At 44.9% G+C, this 22,107-nt stretch overlaps 1 protein-coding gene across 2 annotated transcripts in view; it reads right to left on the bottom strand.

Annotated features, from left to right (window-relative positions):
• CCDC125 (coiled-coil domain containing 125) overlaps positions 1-22,107 on the bottom strand; it is a 294,065-nt gene that overhangs the window by 52,591 nt on the left and 219,367 nt on the right. For both annotated transcript variants that reach the window (XM_078675304.1, XM_078675305.1), the window contains 2 exons: positions 17,459-17,574; positions 3,574-3,675 (listed from right to left, as the gene is read on the bottom strand). In XM_078675304.1, the coding sequence (XP_078531430.1) occupies positions 3,574-3,675; positions 17,459-17,574 (218 nt within the window). The remainder of the gene's footprint in view (positions 1-3,573; positions 3,676-17,458; positions 17,575-22,107) is intronic.

Genomic DNA, 22,107 nt, shown 5'->3' with positions numbered 1-22,107 from the left:
GTAAGTTATTGAGGTATATTGTTTTTATGAACACCTGAGGGATGAAGGAAAGACTGTAGGGCAGCACAGTGAAATGGAAGCATTCCATCCCCATCGTGAACAGCAGGTAGCATCTGAGAGATGGCAGGAAAGGTATATACAAATATGTGTCCTGCAAAGCCAGGGATACCAGCCAGTCCTTAGGATCCACAGCAGAAACGTTCTGAGCTACGGTGAACATTTTGAATTTGACCTTCTTCAGAAAGGCATACAATGGCTGGAAGTCCGGTATAGGCTTAAGACCACCATCCTTCTTCAGGATGCAGATGTAGAGTGAACAGAAACCCTCTCAGACTCCAGAAACCACTCTATGATGCCTTGGCCAGCTGGAAATTGACTTGTTGAATCAAGTTAGTGAGCCTCATATCCATTTAGAGCCAATGCTTGGACTTAAACGTGGTTCCATAGATCCAAAGTCAGCAGCTTTATCCGTTAGACCATATCCATATTTCTCAATTTATATGTGAAAGTCATACACATGTGGGATGATTGTAAATGATCATGTACAGTGCGCATATTCTCTGTTGAGGCTGCTTTGTGAATTAAAAAAGAAATACTAGAAGGCTCACTCGGAGCCTTACTTGGGAATACTTGCAGTTTGTTTTAAAACTGACTGGAATTAGGTACATAGTTCAGCACCTTTGCACCAGTAGTGCTGGAACTATGTTACATCACTGAAGTCATAGGATTTGTGATACATTCTATCTTCACACAAATTGTAGCAAATGTATTCAGCAGGAGTGTGGTAAGGGTATAGTATGTAGCTGGTGGTGCACTTTGGAACACACTGTTGTAAATATATCTATCAATCATCATGTGGTAGCGCACTGTCATTTACAGACAGCACATTTTCAATTGAAATGGCCACTAAACGTGCATAGACATACAGTTTCACTAATAAAACTAATTGCACATCAATGATTATGTGTGGAAATCTTGTTTCAGGGAATATTTACAGGAACCGCTGCTTGCATTATGAAGTAGTGGGGTGGGGGAATACAAACAAAAAAAATCACATCAGCAATAATTAAAAATATATAAGATTGTACTTGCTCCTCTCTCCCGGTCCTCAACTGCTGCAGTCCAAGGCTGGTGCACAATGTGCAGGCTCTCAGATGCCACTCCCAGTGCTTCTCTCATGCCATCCCAGCATAAGAGATGTGCTGAGATTGGTCTGAGCGGCCTGGTTTGCCGCTCACATTGCCTGGGACCCTGGGACTGTTCCCCACCCGGTTCTATGCAACACAGTTGGAGAAAGGCTAAGTCAAAGGCTCAGACGGCCGTCCAAACCAACATATGCACTCAGTAGAGCACATTGCTGCTCGAAGGCTGAGAATGGCCCGACCTGACCCGGCTGGCTCTGGCTCAAGGATAAAGAAAATGATAATAAAATTGTTTTATTATCATTTTATTATTTTCATTTGCCTCTGCTGGCTTTCAGCAGGGGGGCGGCGCTCCTCCGCCATATCAGAGAAGCCCCCGCTGAATATTTATCATTTGCGCATCACTAACTAGAAAGTCACGATTTATTTTGATCCTATTAAAAAATCTTTGTTTCTTTCCAACAGACTTCAAAATACGAAAAATATGCTTCATTTTTTGGTTTTCTAAACACTGATTTTTTTAAAATATTTGTACAATTAATTTACAGGTATTTCAATGTTGGTGTGTGTTATAAAAACATTGTTACGAAAAGAGAGTAACCCTTCGACCACAAGGGAACAGGGTAAGTAATCAAGTAAAACAAGAAGGTTGCCTTGGTTGTATTTAAATTACTTTTGTCTTGCACCTACACCAACTACAATTTACCTAATCTACTTATTTAGCTCGTAATCAAAACCTATCATCAAACATTCTGCATTTTACTCAAGACCCCACGTATAAGTAGAACCACAAAGGCACTTAACACTCTAGAAGTTAATCAACATTTATAATGGTATAGGCTGCTTCAAACAAATACATAAAGAATCTTTTAAAACCACAGAGGTTAATACATGTCGACGCGTTTTGGTGGATCCTGCTATTCGCACCACCTTCCTCAGGACAATTTAAAACACAGTGATCTGTAAGAGAATTTTTTAAAAGAAACACATAATCACTGTTCAACCTTGGCATCCGTTTACATAGCTCAAAGAATTCAGTTTTTTAAAAACCATTCTAAAATAAATACAGTGCTGTACATCTTGTGAAGCTTCTTGATGATTAGTTAATACACAAGATGTACAGCACTGAATTTATTTCAGAATGGTTTTTAAAAAAAATGAATTCTTGTATTTTGATACAGCAGCCTATACCATTATAAGTATTAGATGTACACTTGATTGGTATCTGCAGATGTTTTTTAAAAACTTTTTTTGAATAAAATATCGAATGAAACATATACCTTGGCAACGTAATGTTGATTAACTTCTAGAGTGTTAAGTGCCTTTGAGGTTCTACTTGTACGTGGGGTCTTGAGTAAAATGCAGTATGATTGATTACAAGCTAAATAAGTAGATTAGGTAAATTGTAGTTGGTATAGGTGCAAGGCAAAAGTAATTTGAATACAACCAAGGGAACCTTCTTGTTTTACTTGTTATAAAAACATGACATTCTTTCCTTTTAAAAACGGTTCTCACTTTGCAGTCAGAGAAAGAAAAGTAGGCAGATTAGAATAATTAGCAATTTCTCAAAGACATAGCCTTACATTTGATCTCAGTCTTTGAACACACAGGTAATGTGACAAGATAAATTCTAAATGTAAAGGCATCTTTATTTATTGTTTTCGCAAACCACCAGAATCAGGTGGCGACTCACAAGTGAGTTGAGACCCACAGTTTGGGAAAAACTGATCTAAGGGTCTTTTTGGAAAAAAATAAAACTCACAATCAGGATTTAAGTTGAATAATTCTTGTGCACACAGACATATTAAATCCAGAAGCTCTTATGCTTTTTCCTAAGCATCAGATATTCAAATGAATATATCAACTAGAAGCACTATCTAAACATATGATAAATGTAGTGCAGAATGTTGCACAATGAAAAATACATCAGGTATTGCATAGGAATAACAACGTATATGTCCTAAAGCCTCCATGAACAACTAAGTAAAACACAATTTGGAGGTTCTTTTCATTAACATAACACAGCAAAATATATGACAAGCCTTTTTTCATAACTTCACATCAGGATTTGTAGAATATTGTACTTGGTGTTTATCTTTACTCATTAAAGTCCTCACTATAGAATTAAGATTACAATAACAAGGTACTCGTGCCTATAAATATAGGTGTTTCCCCCGTAAAAAAAGAGTTTTTAATAATGAGAATTTGTACAACGAAATATACACCAATCTTTGGCATATTACCGCCCTCCATTAAATGAAGATCTATAAGTTGGGTTGAGAAGGACATTTAATAACATATATTTATTAGAATTCTGCGCACGTCCCATTTGTAATGTTAGCATAACATGAAATCCCTACATCAAATGTGGAAACATGTTGATTTAAGAATGATCACATTGAAGGACTATTGTTCACCTACGTGAAGTTACCTCTTGCTTGAGATGAAGAAGCTGCTTTCGAGTTGTAGCTGACATTTTTGCACAGGCACAAGGATCTTCACCAGCACAGTTGCAAGCTCCAAGTACTGCCAGCTTAAACATGAAAAATGCACAAATTACCCAGAATCACATAAGATCATATCTGAATATAACTGTATCTTTACAGACCATCTGAGAATGCCTCACCTAAGAATGGTAGCTTGGTAAAGTTCTGAATACTTTTACAAATGCTTATGTTTACATTTAAGGATACTATAACTTAAATAGTCTAGTTTTCACATAGTCATGCTAGATATATATGACATTGTATAATTATAATATTTTAAGATGAATGCTCACCTAGAATAAGCAAAACAGCTGTTCAGAATCCACGTTTATCAGGAATACATTTTAGGATGTTTGAAATTAAATCAAATCATTTGCGATAACATACAGCTAAGTGAATTTCCAATATATGTTGCTACATCCATTAAGACTAAGGGTCTGATTCAGAGTTGGGTGGACGGGCACTCCATCACAAATCTGACAGATATCACAGCTGCTGTTTTATAAGTGTGTTATACCCTAATGGACATGCAATAAGGTGGACAGGATATCCACCAAGTTGTGATGGAATATCTATTCACCAAACTCTAAATCACACCCTAACTCCTGAATTAGAGTTTGGTGACAAATGAAAATCCTCTAAGCTCTAGGAGAAATGCAAAATACAGAGGAGAATCCATTGACTAAAATTGCTCCATCATATGGATATTATGGCATAGGGGATTAAGCCTGGGTATTCTACCTAGTAATAACCACTTCATTTATAAAGTAGAGAGTTTTATAATAGCAATCTACAATGCATCCTAGTACTCTAACTGCTAGTGTTATCACTGAAATCCATGTCCCTCTCTCATATTTTTTTCTAAAGTCTTTTATTGGTTTAACACATTAGTACATTATTTGATGTACTTATTAAGTCTGGGATGTGAACTCTGTTCCGCTCGTGGAATTTGCAGAGATTTCTGCACTCCGCGTTACACGGAACTTGCGGAGTTCCGAAAAACTCCACTTCACGTAGCAGAGAAGAGTTTTTCCCTCGCTCGCATTTGTCAACGTCAAGTTAGCAAGCACGAGCGAGGAAAATCCACCCCCCATCGAGATTTCTCAGCGTAAGCGGTCACATTTCTCAATGCTAGTTTTCAAGTATGCTTGCGATCGCTCGTGTTTAGTAACTGTGCACTCACGTTGCGAAAGCTGGCGCTCGAGTAAAAATCTACTCGAGCGGCAGAAAGGAAGAACGCGTGCTTGCGCTATGCATGGTGCCGTTCGCGATGATTGCACAGTGCAGACAAGCACCTGCGACTGAAAATCACAGTGAACAGCATTTATCCAATACACTCTGCCGCTGGCTTAGTACTTATAGCAGTGTTACAAAAGTAGAGATGGTTAGCCAGAATTAAAGATGTCTACAGATACAGATCATGCTCATTGAATTTGGGTGACCATCTTCTTCGGGCTTAATAGTTGTACCATCTAACGGAGCAGTAGGTAACAGCGTACTGCTCTAAAAATTAGGCATGAAAAAATAACATGAACGACCCAGAAAAATAACATATCAAACAAAGGGAACCTAGGCAGCTAGGTATCCAAATTCTGTGGTATATCCCTGTGTAGTCAAGATATGATCCGTGGACATTAGTCGATGTTATAATTTGCTATGTTGTCTGTCTGGAAAGGCTGTGAACAGTAAAGGCTGTTCAGTGCCTGGTAGAGGAATAATATTTAGAACTTTTGAAAAAAAAACTTTATCATTTTCTACGATAAACAACAACTTACCATATTTATATGAAAATGCACAGCAGTAACTTCATTCCATGAATCCATGAATGCCAATCCAAGAAACATATTTAGAACTAAAATTATCATGGGGGGGTTGCAATTCATCACTGATCTGTGGTAATTGTTGAGTTTATTTTTGCTGTCCCAATGTATACACATTTAAGAGTTTTAATGTCATCTTCGGTACCGTCCCTTAGGGTCTTTAGCAGGTCATCCCATTGGCCCACCATTAGCATCTTCTTGAAACTCCCTGCAGGCGGCCACACTCTGCTTCAGCTCATCGCAGGGCAGAACCATGTCAAAAAGCTACCACGGGGGTTCAGGCCTCCCATTTCAATGTTATGGCTTGTCTATCCAGAAGTAGGGCCAGGTCCAAAAATCTGGAATCTACTTTGGAGCGATGAAATAATAAACCAAAGATGCAAAACTCAAACTTAATTGTTCACCACGCCCTATAGCAGCAGATAAGCTGCTCCAATAATCTATTAACCTTGGCCAATACCATATGTTTTACCCCAGCTATGATAGTATGACACCTAGGACATTCCAGTCTGGCTCCGACATGTATTCCACTGAGCCCTTCTGCGGTAAACTAAGCCCTGTGCTTAATGTTGAACTGGATATATTTAAGTTGGGTGTTCTAGGAAATAGTTTGGTGATAAGCTAGTAGTGTCTCCCATTCTTCATCATTCAGGGTTCTATCCATGTTGCCTTACTTTCCTAAGCCACAACACAAGATCACCCTTCTACCTTTTCTTTCTTCTATTTTTTATTCTTTTTTTATTGAGAAAAGGTACATAGTATCATCAGAGTTACAAAACATTGAGGCCAGTGATTACTATACACTACAACATTCTACATCAGTACGTGCGCATTAAACAGTGTGATGTGAAGTCTATACATTTGGATTCATTGTACAGTCCATTATTCACTCGCTATTGTCCTGTGATAGGTTGTCAGTCGGTGACGTGAATATATTACCTCTGAAGGTATTCCACTTTCCCCACACCCGTACAATATGCAATGTTGAATCAGGTTCTTCGGAGCACAACATGCAAATATATTTTATTAAAATAAAGATGAATCAAAAACATACAGCCAGGTTTAAATAGCAGCTTTCTGTTGTGCTAATAACAACTGGTCAGCCTTTATTTAGAAAGCTGTTTCTCAGGTGTCAGCGAGGATATAGTTCCCTTACTTGTGGGAACAGTCTAGAAATTACGTCACAAATCCTTAACAGAAAGTTGTCTGACAAATTAAAGTTTATGTTGGCGATGCAGGTTTGGGCAAAGAGAACTAGATTTGTTTTTTTATTCTCTGCTCGGCTCTTAAGAATTCGTGGGAAATAACTCCTTTCAGCTTATGTACCCAATGAGTTTAGTCATGCATCACAGTAAGAAATAAAAAACATAATATCTCCTTCCAATTAGACAGCACGCTCTGCCAACAAAAAGTTAGCTACAAAACTTTAAAGTGAGTATTACATGTGGCCATCAAATTGGGTTTGTTCTATCAATCTCACACAGATGAGTGAGACGGGCTTGGCAATACTGACATCTTGTGCAGCTATATCTGTAAAGACACAGCCCACTGGACTATCTTCTCGTTTAATAGATCTTTTGTGGTTATCAAAAGAGAATTAGCCTGTCTGGTAAAGGCCTTATTAGTTACACGTCAACATAGCTAAACATTTTCATGGAAGCTACTGATACATTTATATCATACTTTTTTGGTGTCTCTTACTGCTCAAAGTACATTAACAATGTGGTCTGTTATAAGTGTTGGATTGAGCACCATCAGCTGAAGAACACCAATAAAGAAATCAATCAGTGCATGGTCCATACTCCAGGGAAGAAGTGAAAGTGGCACAAGCTCTCCAATAAGAATCAATACGGCTTTTGCAACACCAAATGTAGCCCTCTATATGCAAGAGAACAAGGAAAGGGTCTTGGAGGCCTAACAAAGGGATGTAGAGAGCTGGCTTCACTTTTGGGTTGTGGGGCCCTCTATAAGACGATATACTTACCCAGACTGGGTATTCTACAGGACACTGTAGAATAACCTCTATCTGGCCCCAGAAGCAATCTTCGCAGGGTGGATAAAACTACGAGAGTGTTGGTCCGGGATGGCGGTATACTCAAATAGCCCTGTCAATACTGACTAGACGCCAAACAGATGGAGTCATTGCCCTCCCAAATCTCGGGCTCTACTACTGGGCTTAATAATTGTTGACAGTCAACAACTGGGTCTTCGGGGGGGGGGGTGAAGGGGGTGACGGCTGTGCAGCAGAATTGCCACTCAGTGAGTGTGCTCCGCCGGCCGGGGATAAATCCTTCGGTAGTCCTGACAGATGGAGAGTTGTTGAGACGGGAGCTGCTGCCTGCCCGTGGCGGAACACCTGTGGAACCTGGTGCTGTTCCTCCTGTGCCCCGTGGCTGGATTGGGGCTGAGCTGTGCGAAGATCTGCGGAGCCGTCGGGTACCTGTGCTCGGCTGGCCCCTCGGTCGTACTACGGGCCGGATGCCTGGAAATCAAGCCCGTGGCTGCTAGAGGGTCGCAGGCCGCGGACTTGAAAGAGACAGCGGGAGTCCAGTGCCCGCGGCGTCCCTGAAGATCAAGGTACCTGCGCTGCTTGCAGGGAATGTGGAAGTTGCAAAGCGGTTGGCTTGGACTGTTCTTGCCGGGTGTTCCACAGGGCTACGTACGCAGTCGGCCGGCGTATGAGGAGCCCTGCACTGCCATTTTGGGCCCGCGCTGCGTTGAGGCTGAGCCGCGTGGCAAAGGAGAGGGGAGGCAACATGGCTATCAGCTGGGGTCCGGGACCGCTGCTGCCCTCGAGTAAGCGTAGAGAGGACCTGAGGACCTGTGGCCTCGGTGTGGCTGTTAGATCTGGCAAGAAGCTCGAGTGAGGTGTGCAGAGCGCTATGGAAGGGAAGTCGCCATTTTGGGACCCGGCTGGATGTAACCGCAAAGGCTTGCCCGGAGGGAAGTGCTGTTGTCTTGTGGCGGCTGCGGTGTCTGCCAGTGGTGACGCCCGAGCGGAGGATCAATCAGTGAGTGGCGTTGCGTGATCTGACTGGCGCTGAGTGCTGCGGAGCTTCCTGTGCTGTGGCTAGTGAGAAACGACCATCCGGATGTCCGTATAGAGGGCAGCCTTGGAGTAACACTACATACTGTCTGGGACTCTGGGGCCCTTTGCGGATTATACCCCTTTATTACCCGCACATCTAGCTACGACGTGTTCAACCTGTTTTACTAATCAGTGTGGAGTGGCTCTCTGGAAGAAACGCACATCTGTGGTGAGATCCTGAAGGGGGCCCCTAGGGAAGCACGGAATACCTGCATAATTACTGGTGGGCCGGTGCGGGTCGTTTTGAGGCACAAGGCGCTGGTTGTTTTAAGAGTCACCTAGGGGAGAGAAGAATATAGATAAAGCCGATGGTGCCCTTACTGGAGTTGGTCGGCACCTTTCCGTTGCCTCTGCATCATGGGTAAGCAAGACGCTAAACAACCCAAACTTACTTTTGAGAACAAACGTGCTAAGCGTCATACTGAATCGGAGTCGGATGCGCAGACGGATGGCCAGAGTGAAACGCACGTGGAGGATCACGGTGAAGACCTGCGTACCCTCATGTGGAGATGTGCTCCAGTCTGCGAAACATAGACTCTAAGCTGAATGCCCTGACTACGCAACTGGACTCGGTCAAAACCCAGGTGACTGTACACGAGATCCGCCTTGATGCCCTGGAGAATCGCCACACTGAATTTCACGAATTCCAGGTGGAAACTAAGGAACAGCTGCTGCATATGGATAAGCTACTTGGAATCATCCGGGCTAAGAACGACGATTTGGAGGCGAGATCGCGTAGAAATAACCTACGCATTACTGGTATCCCGGAAACTACTACCATATCCAAAATGGAGACCTTTGTAACGGATCTACTTTACAAGCTTTTTGATCCCCATCTATCCCCTGTCTTCGTGGTGGAAAGGGCACATAGATCCTTGGAGCTGAAGCCTCCAATTGGGCAACGCCCATCCTGGCCAAGTTACTGAACTATCAAGATAGGGATCTTATCTTGTGGCTGACTAGAGAGAAGGGTCAGATATCACATAAAGGCAACACCATCTCGTTCTATCTGGACTTCACTCCTGCTGTCCTGGCGGCTCGTCGAGAATTTCTCCCTGCTAAGCGACTTCTTCTGCAGGCACAGATTCCTTATTCTCTACTATACCCAACCAAACTAAAGGTCTCCTATGACGGCATAGCTAATTTCTTCACTGATGCGAAGTCCGCCTTGAAGTTCGCCAAACATGTTGGAGGGAAGAAAAACAAAGAAACCTGGAGAGCTGAGACGTCTGAAGTTGGCCAACTTAGTGACAATGACTGGCATGGGTATCATATATCTCATTGGTCTGTGGGACTGGGTTGTTAAGCTACCACCTCGGGCGGTGCTATATGTTTTATTACTGTGGGTACTGGGTTGCATGGTGTCTTGTTGTTCTGTATGGCTTACTATCACTGAAAAGGATTTGTAACACTCTCCGCAGTACGCCCGGCCACCCTGTATGAACAGGGAGGATTGCCAGTATCGCTGCGCCCCCATGGGAAGGTTCCCTACACCACTCTGTGGTTTTTTTAATGTTAGTTTGTTATGGGTGGGTACGCTACAAACTGATTGGGGGGTTGGAGTGGGTGGGGGGTGGAGGGTAGGGAATGTTTTATTGTATGTTGCAAGTATGATTGCATATTGTGGGTCAGAATGCATTGTCTGTAATTGGAAACCGTTGCGCCTCCACAGCTCACACCACTTAAGTCAGGGTACTACACACGAAGTCACGCTATGACATTACATTTTCTTACATGGAATATCAGGGGGTTAAACGACGGTAGGAAATCTAAGCTCGTGCATGCTTATTTAGCCAGACATAATATAGATGTATGTCTATTTCAGGAAACTCAGCTAAATGTGACACCATCGCAGAGGCTACGATCCATAGGTGGGGGAATGTGTACTCTTCTATTTACTCTAACTACGCCCGCGGAGTTGCCGTGTTGGTCAGAAAGGGAGTGGACTGGCGGGAGGGTGTGGTACATGGCGATCCGAAGGGAGGTATATCATCCTACAGGGTGTTTGGGGGGGGGGTTTCTTTGGATATTGTTGCCGTATATGGCTCAAATGTAGACTCCCCCGACTTCTTTCAGGGTATTTGGTCTAAGATTAAAGCGACAGGTTGCAGTACAATAGTATGGGGAGGGGATTTTAATGCTATCCTAGACAATGATATGGACAGGAAGGGCGCGGTTCGCCCCCTACACCCAGTTGCTGGCACTGCCTTGAATGCCATAATTTCGGATGGGGACTTACTGGACATATGGCGTGGGAGACACCCATCAGTTAGAGAAGGTACATGTATTTCCGTTCATCATAGTGCTTGGTCCCGCTTGAACTTCTGGTTAGTTTCCTGCGATATTGCTACTTGGACCTCTGACACTTTGCATTTGCCGTGCTCCCTGTCAGACCACGCCCCATGTTTATTGAAGCTGTCGGTTCCGGGTGCGCACCCTCGTGCCTTCTCCTGGCGCCACCCGCCTCATGCCCTGCTTGATGAAGCCTTCATGGAGGAAATACGGATGGATATCACTGAGTATTTTGCCCTCAACATGGGCTCGGTAGCTACTGAGGCCTCACTTTGGGAGGCATTCAAGGTAGTGCTTAGGGGTCAATGTGTAGCCCGGAAAGCAGGAGTGCTTAAGGCTATCCATTGCACGATTGCCTCTTTAGAAGCCCAAATAAAGGAGCTTGTAAAACAATTTTATTCCGTGAATGAATCTCATATTCAGGCTCTTTTGAAATCCGAATTGTTGGACTTCGCTGAAGAGGCTCAACGTGAAGTTAAATTCTTGGGGAAATAGACCAGGTCGTACGCTAGCTGGTATGATCCGACCCTCTCGGTCGACTGCATTCATACACGAAATACACTCCGCACACGGTGTCATTGTCAGGGGCCAGGCCGAAATTCTAGATGTGTTCTCCACGTTCTATTCTCGCCTGTACACTACTACCCAGGAGACTTGTCCCGAGGGACTGCAGTCTTTTCTTGACTCATTGGCCCTAGTCTGGCTCAACCGGGCTCATGGAGAGTATATGGATCTCCTGTTCACTGTGGAAGATGTAGGCCAGGTTATAAAAAGTTTACCGCTAGACAAAGCCCCTGGGCCAGATGGCCTGACCACGTCATTTTATAAAACCTATGTGGAGGAGCTGGCACCTCGGCTGCTGGCAGTTTATGAGGAGGCTCTGGAGGCTGGGGCGCTGCCTCAGTCCATGAGGGAAGCAATCATCATTACTCTTTTCAAACCTGGTAAGCCGGAAACGGAGTTGGATTCATACCGGCCACTATCAATGATAAATGTGGATGCTAAAATCCTGGCTAAGAATCTTGCAAATAGATTGCAGCCCCTACTTCCCATTATTGCACTCCCCGACCAGTCGGGATTCATTCCTGGGAGGTCGACTTCTCACAACTTGCGTACTATATTTTCTGTGTTGCATTATCTACACCCAGACGTGCGAGCCGCAGCTGTATTTTTAGACTCCACAAAGGCATTTGATACGCTCAAATGGATATATATGTTTGCAATCTTAGGCCACATGGGATTTAGCCCGCTCTCCATTAACCGTATTAGGCTGCTATACACCTTGCCCAGTGCTCGCATTAGGGTGACTGGCTTGATCTCAGACCCCTTTCTTATCTCACGTGGCACCAGGCAAGGATGCCCCCTTTCGCCTTTGCTCTTCGCGATTGCGATGGAGCCCTTGGCTGCCCGTATCCGGCAACATCACACGGCCCGAGGCATAGGGTTCAGCTCCCGGAGCATACTTATCTCCCTCTACGAAGAAGATGTGACACTTTACATTGACAATCCAGAGGAAAACTTGGACCCCATTTTAAGGGAATTTATCCGGTTCGGAGGTTTGGTGGGAATTTTTATCAACCGGGCTATGTCAGAGATATTTCCGCTGACGGATAACACGCCCCGGTGACATCTGAATTCCCTCTGAGATGGGAAGCAGAGGCAGTTAAGTACTTGGGGGTATGGTTAAGTCGGGATACACAGGAAGTGTGGAATCTGAATTACAGGCGGGCTGTCACGTGGTTAGAAGAGAAAGTTAAAATCTGGTCTGGTATGCCACTGTCTTTGGCTGGAAAGTTTGCATTGGCTAAAATGGTCGTCTTACCTAAGTTTTTATATCTATTTGTTAACATACCGATCCCTCTCACGCAGCATTTTTTTAACACCATAAAGTCGCAGTTGGTCTCTCTGGTATGGTCGGGAGACAGGCTCGAGCATCCTGGGAATTGTTGACACTCCCGCTGAAGCAGGGTGGTCTGGGCGCCCCAGACATACATCTTTATGCATTATGTGCACAGGCTCAATTCTTATACTACTGAGCCCATCCAACGCCCTTACAGCCTCATGTGGCAGTCGAGACCGATACCATGGCTCCTGTCCCACTGATGGTGGAGATTTATCAAAAGTCGCGTCACCCTCGTGGAGATATAGATACCTCTGGGACACTGCGTTGGGCATGGGATGAGTTGCGAAAGAGAGCGAATATTCTGGTGTTATATGCCCCTTCCATTCCCCTAGCGCTGGTGTCAGCAGGGACCTGGAAAGAAAGGTAAAACTTCAACCCTTCGCCAACCTCTATCCGGAAGACACGTTCAGATGCCCCCCGGAGGCAGATGAAGGGCACGCGGTGCCATTCGCGGAGCTATTCCTATATCATAAGTTGCGTATGGCTTGCCGCACCCTCTGGGAGGGGTTCCCGGTGGCCCCTCCACCTCTGCCTGCCTTGGAGAACTTGTTGAAATCCCCGTCTCCTCATAAGCTTATTACACGGCTCTACTTCTGGAGAAGTGTGGCTCAATGGTTAGAGCGGCAGACCCTGATGCAGAGGTCTAGCCCGGGACCAGGGTTCAATTCCCCGCCTCGGCGGGTCTTGGGCTCAAAAATTCCACTGACCTGATAATTGTCGCCTCGGTGCCTATTCCAATCATGGAGTCCCACTCTGCAACTCTGGGCAATAGCTTGCTTAATCTCCACAACGGCCCCCACAACGCTAAGGATGCCTGGCCTCCACCTTGGGGGTGCCCAGGAGTGGACACCTCACAGGGAAAGCCAGGATGGGTTCCACAGCGGTATTCGTACAAGCGCCTTGAGACCCTTGCGGGTGAGTAGTGCGCTATACAAGTATCAATTTACACACATATGCAACATACTGCCCCGTTGGTGACACCTAAATCCCTGCAGAACTGGAACAGCGAACTCTCTAGTACATTGACTGACGCTCAGTGGGATTTTTACTGTGGGCAGCTTACAGAGTTATCCCCTAACTATAAGCTTCGATTAATTCACTTCAAATATTTGCATAGATTTTATAATACACCTGTAAGTCTTCATCGCATGGGAATTAGGGACGTTTTTGAATGTAGCATGGGACTGCCCAAGAGTTGCGGAGTTCTGGTCCCTCATATTCACCTTCGTGAATCTAATTCTTGGCACGTCAGATGTCCCGTCCCCTGCTTTAGGCCTATTGGGCTATGTTAAGGACACACCGCCCAAGCTGCATAAATTGCATGCGCTCCTCTTATTGTTCACAAGTTGCAGTCCACTGGGGCAGGAGAAGGGTGCCCTCCATCAAGAGGTGGATCACTGATCTTACCTATGGTCACACACAGCTAAGCACGTTCTGGGAGCTTATGCCCCCGACTTCTAGGCCTCGAAACATCTGGGAGCCATTCCTGGACTGGGCTCGGAGTCAACAGATAGCTGCTGAAGGGGCACATGCGGGCGACACTCAGACTGAGGCATTGATATGATGGGATGTGGCTATCCGCCTGTTACAGAGTCTGTTCCCCCTCCTAACATTTGGATAACATGGATTTGTTGAATTGCAGTGGGGATGTCTTAGGCCCTCTTTGGGATACTATGTACTGTGATTTTAATGTGTTGATCTTCTTCTGCTATTTTCTACAACTGTTTGGATGCATGATGTACATTTGTCTTTCCATTGGCGGTGGGCAGATGGGGCATGAATTCATACTGATGTGTAAGGTATTATATAGACAATGACTATGTAAACTCATGTATGAGTTTGATATTATGCTGGCCTGTTGTGTTGTACACTGCTTTTTTCTCTTTTGAAAAATGTCAATACAAAAAAAACAACAAAAAAACAACAACTGGGTCTTCTGGTCCCAAGAGGAATCTTTCTAGCAGGCACCGCCATGGCCCCAGAAGGATATCTCCCAAGACTCTATAGAGGGAGTGCATTTCCCTTCTACCCATCCCTACGCAGACAGTGGTCTGCATTTGGAGGAGGGTGACAGGTGCGTTGGGGTGGCGGGCAAGGTAGCATTGAGGACTCCACTCTGGGACTCGGATCTCCTCTAGGGTCTAAGGAGCATAGACGGTCATTGAAAATGAGACCTGCTGGGGATCTTGCACTTGGGGGATGTCTGGAGAGACGGTAAAGTAATCCTGTTCGACGAACTGCAATCTGAGTACAAATTATCCAATAGTAAATTTCTGCAATACCAACATATTAGGTTTTTGCTCAGCAAGTGTGAAGCATTACTGGCTGAGGTAGGGGAGGATCCTATTTGGAGTGTAGGGTCTTGAGTTCTCCCCTGACAGAGCATGCTGTGTCCCAAGTCTACTCCACGCTGCTGACTAACAGTCTTCTTACCCTGGACCACTTGAAGGAGAGGTGGGAGAGAGATCTGGTAACCCTGGAGGATGCTGACTGGAGCCAGGCATGATAATCAACAGGAGGACAAAGTTCCTATACTAGGGTGCAGAAAGTCACCCATGTATCAGGGTGCAAAAAGTCACCCGTGCAGTAAAACATGAAAGTGAGACGATACGAGTCGGAAAAAAGTAGGAAGAAATTAATCCTAGGTATAGAACACCCAAATATGAGAGGGAAAGTCATTCTACATCCTCTGCTGCCCTCACACACCCCGGAGGATGTCATGCTTCATCATCGGGCGTTTGCTCCTCATACGGCCGGCGCTGTAATTCCCTACGGGTCCCCCGAAGGGTCACTTTATCGGAGTTCTTTTTAGAGGATTGCCGGATGTTGCATGAGGGTGTGTGGGTAGTGGGTAAAAGGTGCATGCAAATGTGATAGTATTATAAAATTCAAGGATAAACAAGCAGCGATAAGATTCAATGGTAAACCCTTGGCAGTACAAAGGACTGCTAAAAATGATTGACCCCAATGGGCCTACTATCGCTGGGTGTCAATAGTCAAGGACAACATGTTTCGCGCCTCTGTCGCCCGTAGGTCATTAGCGCTTCTTCAGGACCAACATGATAAAAAGTGATGTGCACGTGATACAATGAGTATAGATTAAAATAAAAATAAATATAAAAATAACCCTCTTATCTCAGGCAGGGCCGGGCAGAAACCTGTATACCCTCATTGAGGTTACAGCTGCTCCATGGAAGCCGCTCCTGAGTGATACCAAGAACTAGTTAATAGCGATCCTCCAATGGTCAGAGTAATGGACGCCCACGTATAGTCGGGAATTGAATGCGGGTGCTGCCTCTCCTACACCTACCCCTGTCCAAACGCCAGGCATGCACATATCCCAGAGAAGTTGCGATCCAGGTGGAGTTCTGCCTGATACAACTGAAAAGTTTGCAAAGGTCTACTACACTAGAACCACGCTGTTTAATATGGGGTTGACTCCTGATGACCGATGCCTCCAGGGCTGCCACATGAGGGGCACTTTGATTCACATGCTCTGCGAGTGCCCGAAGTTTGGGGCATACTGGAGAAGGGTGGGCGAAAATGGTTTGGAGACCACGGGAGACAATGTGAAGCTCATGCCCCAGCTGGTGTCCATGGGGATCAGGGGTGACCAAACCTTGGACCGCTATAGCTTGCTTTTCTGTAATCTGGCCCTGATGGTGGTCTGCCGGGATATCCTGAAATTCTGGGGGACATCCACTTTGGCAACTATGAGAGAATGGGAGGAGGGTCTTGACTGGTGATGGGAATGGAAAAATTGGCATATAAGGCACGGGCTGTCCACGCACATTTGAGGAAATCTGGGGCCCATGAAGAAAGGTAAGAGAACAAGAGGGGTAGGGGCAATTAGTGAAAAACTGCCACATAGAGGAGCTGCTGAGGTCTCAACTGTGGATCGACGGAGGAGATCGCCCTGGCATGCTGTGACTATTTATTGGAAAGAGTTTTATTTGTCATATTATTATCTGATCGTGCCCACCCCTGGGTGGTTCACTGTAATTCTCAATGTATACTGTATCCGCATGTCCTTAACTTTGGGGGGTTGTGTTGTCTTTTACCTTTATGCAAAACTCAATAACGACATTTTAAAAAAAATAAAATCAAGAAAATATGCCATGCAATGGTAAAGAAACGGCGGACTGTAAGCCCCTTTAAGCTTAAGTTTACAAAAGAATAAAAAACCTTTGGTGTTTTCAACACATGCATATCATAATTTATACACTATTTTGGCTGAATTAGTACCGTAAATGCCTGTATCAATTTTTAAAGTTATTGCAAACTACAAACTAGGACCCGAATGCCTCAACTCACGACTATCCTTCTACACACCAACCCGCCAACTAAGATCCTCCAATCAAGCCCTCGCTGCAGTTCCACGCATCCAAAGATCCACCATGGGAGGAAGATCCTTCTCCTACTTGGCTGCCAAAACCTGGAATTCTCTCCCCACTCACCTCCGCCTTACCCAGAACCACAGTTCCTTCAGGAAGGAACTTAAAACCTGGCTATTCGATAAATAATGCACCCCCTTCCCCCAAGCGCCTTGAGACCCTCTGGGTGAGTAGTGCGCTATACAAATTCCTGAACTTGAACTTGAACAGACATTAGCAATAAGCTGAATGCATGACATGATAAGGGATGTACAACGTTGCAATACTTAGATATAAAATTGACACGTTTTACGTTTCACTTACAACAAACTTTTGCATTTATTGTGTACTTACTTCGATTGCTGTAATCTCAGTCAGTCCACTGTTATTAAATGACATATTTTCATGGAAAATATTCTGTTGTTTCACGTCGAGCATTGCCAGAATCTCCAAGCAGTGCTGGTTCAAAACTGACAGCCAACAAGAAGAATGACAGTGGTTACTTGTTTTACTTTCATGGCACAAAATATCTCAACAACTTTCTTAGGTTTGGTCATATCATCTCTGCATTCCCATCCGTTTTACGCCATGTAATTAAGAAAGTAAAGGCCTGTTTTCAGTGGTTTGGCAGTGTTCTCCAAAACTCGGCCGATATTTTACACATCTTTAAGGTGTTTTAGAATGCAAGCAACCTATTTTGTAGTAGTCTGTTAGCCAAAATATGTACCTCTTTCAAGTACAGACACTACCCTCTTACAGGATGGGGACGTTTTGTAATGGCTATCTAACATAACGAGGATAGCTTTGCAGTCCAATTTATTATGAATCTTTTTCCAAAACCTTATTATTTATTGGATGAATCCACATGTGTGGGGTCATATCATGGAAATAACTTAAGTCCTGGGGGAAAGCATAGTAGTCCATTCTGAAAACTATGTGCAGCATAATTTACAAATCAAAAGTTTGCAGTGCAAGTATTGCTCCCTGTTGAACAAGGTAAAGGTAAAGCACACCTAATGTGGATTGTAGGGGTATCTTTGAAAGTAGGATGAAGCTTTAAGTCAAAGGCTATTCCAAAACCATCTGTAAGAAAGGCCAATGCTTCTGTTCACAATAGATTTTCCACTAGTGCATAGCTAGGCAGGTGTTCATATTAAATCAATGTAATATACTGCTACATACAAATTCGATTTAGCAAGAACATTTACACGGTATGGGTGTTTATTTCCAGAATGGAACGTTTTTGGGTGATTCGTCGAGTGGGGGCCATGAAAGCAGAGGGGCCCTAAAATGCAAAATCCCCATGCATTTTCTACTGACCTCTTCCAAAAAATGCTACAGCACAGACTGCTGAACTAAACTGCACCAAATTTGGCAGGAAGCTAGATCTTGGTCCGCAGATTACGCTTTTCGTGATTTGGTGTAAATCCGTTTAATAGTTTTTGGGAAATTAAGGACCAAAAATAATTGTACATCTGGACAGTTGGGTGCGCGAGAGTCTCGAGAGACTCTCATGAGGGAGTCAGTTTAGAAATAAGAGCGTTCTGATTGGTCCAGGGAGCTTTATTTCCTTTGGGCAAACTTGCTCCAGCGGGAACGATCCCTCTGATTGGCGGCCAGAAACATGAGAACAATTTTGTTGGCAGACAATACAGGGCTCGAGGGCTTCGTGCCCTGTCCTGAACAGTAAAAATATATATATACAAGAAGGCAGAATCCTGACCCCTTAAGCCCCAGGGGGTGGAAACAGAGGGTCACATTTATTGCATGTATGCCCCAGTGAGCCCACTCCCAAGCAGTTTTCATAGAGGGGAGGGGGGTTGCGTGGCCCCCCTTCCAGAGTCTTTAAAAGCCCAGGGGAGCCCACCCTTGGGGTCAAAATTCGTTCATGTCGGGAGCGCGGGCAAGTATTCCCTTCCCTGAGCCTTCCAAGGATATAGTTAGCACACTAAACTATGACTGGTGAAGTTCAGTGTTTTTTGTTTTGATACAAAAGTTTTTATATTATTACAAGGACTATTATCCCAAGTTTTTATATTATTGTTATTGCAAGACTTACGTATGTTTTTTTATTGAGTTTCTATGGGTTTTTTCTTAAATGTAAGGTAAAATCTTAGTACTTTTCCTAAATATGATGTAAATTTAACCTTTGTTTTTTGTGTGGATTGATCGGATTTTTTGATCGCATTCACCCAACTCCCTCCCTGAGCAAAGCTTTTGAGCGGGCAGCCAACCCTCCATCATGCATGGCCTTAGGCCGCAGGAGTTTGGTCACAATGCCTGTGGCCAACCCCCACCCCCTGCTCCCCACAAGCGACCAACACCCTGCAGCTGATGCTGGCGTGGGGTTGACTGCACAGCCTGGTCTGTGGCTAGGCCCTGCACCTACAGCCCCACCATGCATGGGTAGAGGTCCCTCTGCAATCCCCCACTAGGGTGATACCAGGGTACCCCAACCTGCCGCTTTGCACCTTACTTTTTTCTTCTAAAATCAGGAGAAAGGGACCAAGTTTTTAAGTCCTAAAATGGCAACCTCACCACTTCTGTTGAGCAGGTGTGTGAGTGGGTGTGTTGCAGGGATTCTGCACATACACAGAACTATGCATAGGTATACTGGACCTCAGTGTATATATAGGGGCTGTGCCTTCCTACTGCCTCACTACCCACAATCCCAGTACCAACTAGCTATAGTGTTGCACTCGCTCTTCGAAACAATCATGAAGATGCAAATGATTAGACACCCCAGAACACAACACTTCCGGATCTCTCAGGAATCACGGTAACAAGACACACATTTTCGCTCACTCACTTGTACATGTCCACAATAAGAATTGAACGGGACATGAATATAGTTTAAAATATTTATTTGAACTATCGTGCCCTAAAACGCAGTATACAAGCCACAACCAACAGCAAAATGCATAATATCAATACAGTTAGCATTGCAGCAAGGCCATATATCATAAAGGGAGATGTCATCATATAAAGACAGAGGATAAAGGACTATAAGGCCTAACCACCCTCCACTTGGCAAGAAGAAGTATTATTATATAATAGAAGATATCTGGGCTTTGTCAGCAGACCCCATACCGTAGTGCCTAGATGGTATATCTATATGATAGGAACCCCATGGCTCTTCGCCTTGGAAAGATCCCTCTCTAAGTGTGTGTTAACCAAACATGCATCCCCATAATATGAAAGCACATGTTTCCAGCAGCAGCAGCTGCGTTAGAATGTTTTGTGTAGGTGCTGGAGACAGACCAGAACAGAATACCAAGAGGCATTGTTTATCGACCTTGCTTACAGTGTTCAGACTAAACTTCCAAGAACCAGCAGAGAATGGTTTTGTTTGTTTCCGTTTCAAAACATGTAAGTTAAAAAAGTAGTAATGAAATGACAGGGCACAATTGCAAATAGACTATTGTGATGGTGGGTGTTGGACCTGCGATGGGCAAGCCCAGCACAAAGGGGGTAGCTTGGCTCAAGTGACAAGGCAAGTGAAGGCTGTACTGTTAAGCCGGCTCTGACCCAATAATAACTCCCTGCACACCACACAAAAAGAAGGACACCACACCACTGTTATAGAAAAATACGTTTCGTTTATGTAAAAGTTCTCTGGGTTTGAAGGAAGTTCACTTAGGTAATCACATTCACATTTCTTACATGGGTTTGATTAGCTGTGTACTGGTTTCTCAGGAATAAATAGTTGGACTCTAATAAATAAATATACTGGATAAATATCAGGATTCAATACATTAGAATAAATATCAGCAATGACTGGAATAAATATCAGCAATGACTGGAATAAATATCAGCAATGACTGGAATAAATATCAGCAATGACTGGAATAAATATCAGCAATGACTGGAATAAATATCACAGGGTCATTCTGGTATCGCTGCCACCAATTAATCACGTTCAGGGTAAACACATTACGTTTGTCATTCAATGCGGAATGCGTGCTCTTACAGTTTTTGAAGTGTTCACGGGTTCGGGCTCTCTGGGCACAAGATACGCGTGATAATCCTTTAGTTGCACTCACAACTCATTGCGCGTATATCTGGAAGATAAAGGCATAAAATGACTACGGCAATTACACTCCGCGGTCAGCCGGTTCAATGCTACTGCTGCCGGAGGAGTCTGTACGCTTCTGTCAGCGCAGGCGGGGTTTCCGAAGGCGGCTCCAGTTCACGAGTCTTGGGACCGTCGAACGGGCTGCCGGAGGGGCCAAAACACCTGCGCGCACAGTTCAAAATGAGACCGCATCACAGTTCCACAACAATTCGGCAACTTCAGGGGTAGAGACGGCCCACCTCACTTCGGCGGCGCCGGTAAGCGCTCCAGTCAGTATGTCACTTCTCCCAAGGGCGAAGGGGGGTTCGAGGGGCTCCGCGATCCTCCCTCCGAGCTCACTCACGGGGGGTTCCCGCCCACACACCAGCTCCCAAGTCACTCGGGCAGGGCAGGGACAGTAATCTCGCCCCAATGAAGGCCAGCCTTTCCCCGCCCCAGCGCAGCACCTCACCTTCTATCCACAAACAGCGCGTCGACGGCGGTGGGTTCGGAGACGTCCGAACGCCCGCCAGGAGGCACTTAAGTTGAAGGTGGCACTTTAAGAGTTGCGGTTGCGATCTCACCACTGGGGGTGCGGGGAGGCTCTAACTATGGCCAAAGTCTCTGAAGGGCCATTGGGCACTCGCTGACCAGGCGCTGAAGGCTAGAGGACACTGCTCACGCTTCTGACTGGAACGCCAGTCAGGGTCCACGCCAGCAACCTCTGCTGCTCTTCTGCCTGAACTATCAGCTGCCTCAGGGGGTTAACAGGGCAGGTGTCAATCTGGGGTCAAGTCCTCTTCTTCTGGTGTTCTTTGATCATTCTTCTCCAACATGGCCGCCAGGGACTGGGCCATTTATAGCCAGTGCCCTAGGATGCCAGCACGAGCCAGAAGGTTCTAGAACCTTCCCTGGCTATGTCAATGACATGGCCCTTTCAAGGTATCTT

Source organism: Lissotriton helveticus, chromosome 2_1 (genome assembly GCF_964261635.1).
Source record: "Lissotriton helveticus chromosome 2_1, aLisHel1.1, whole genome shotgun sequence".
Lineage (NCBI taxonomy): Eukaryota > Metazoa > Chordata > Amphibia > Caudata > Salamandridae > Lissotriton > Lissotriton helveticus.
This window is presented reverse-complemented; position numbering and strand designations above follow the sequence as displayed.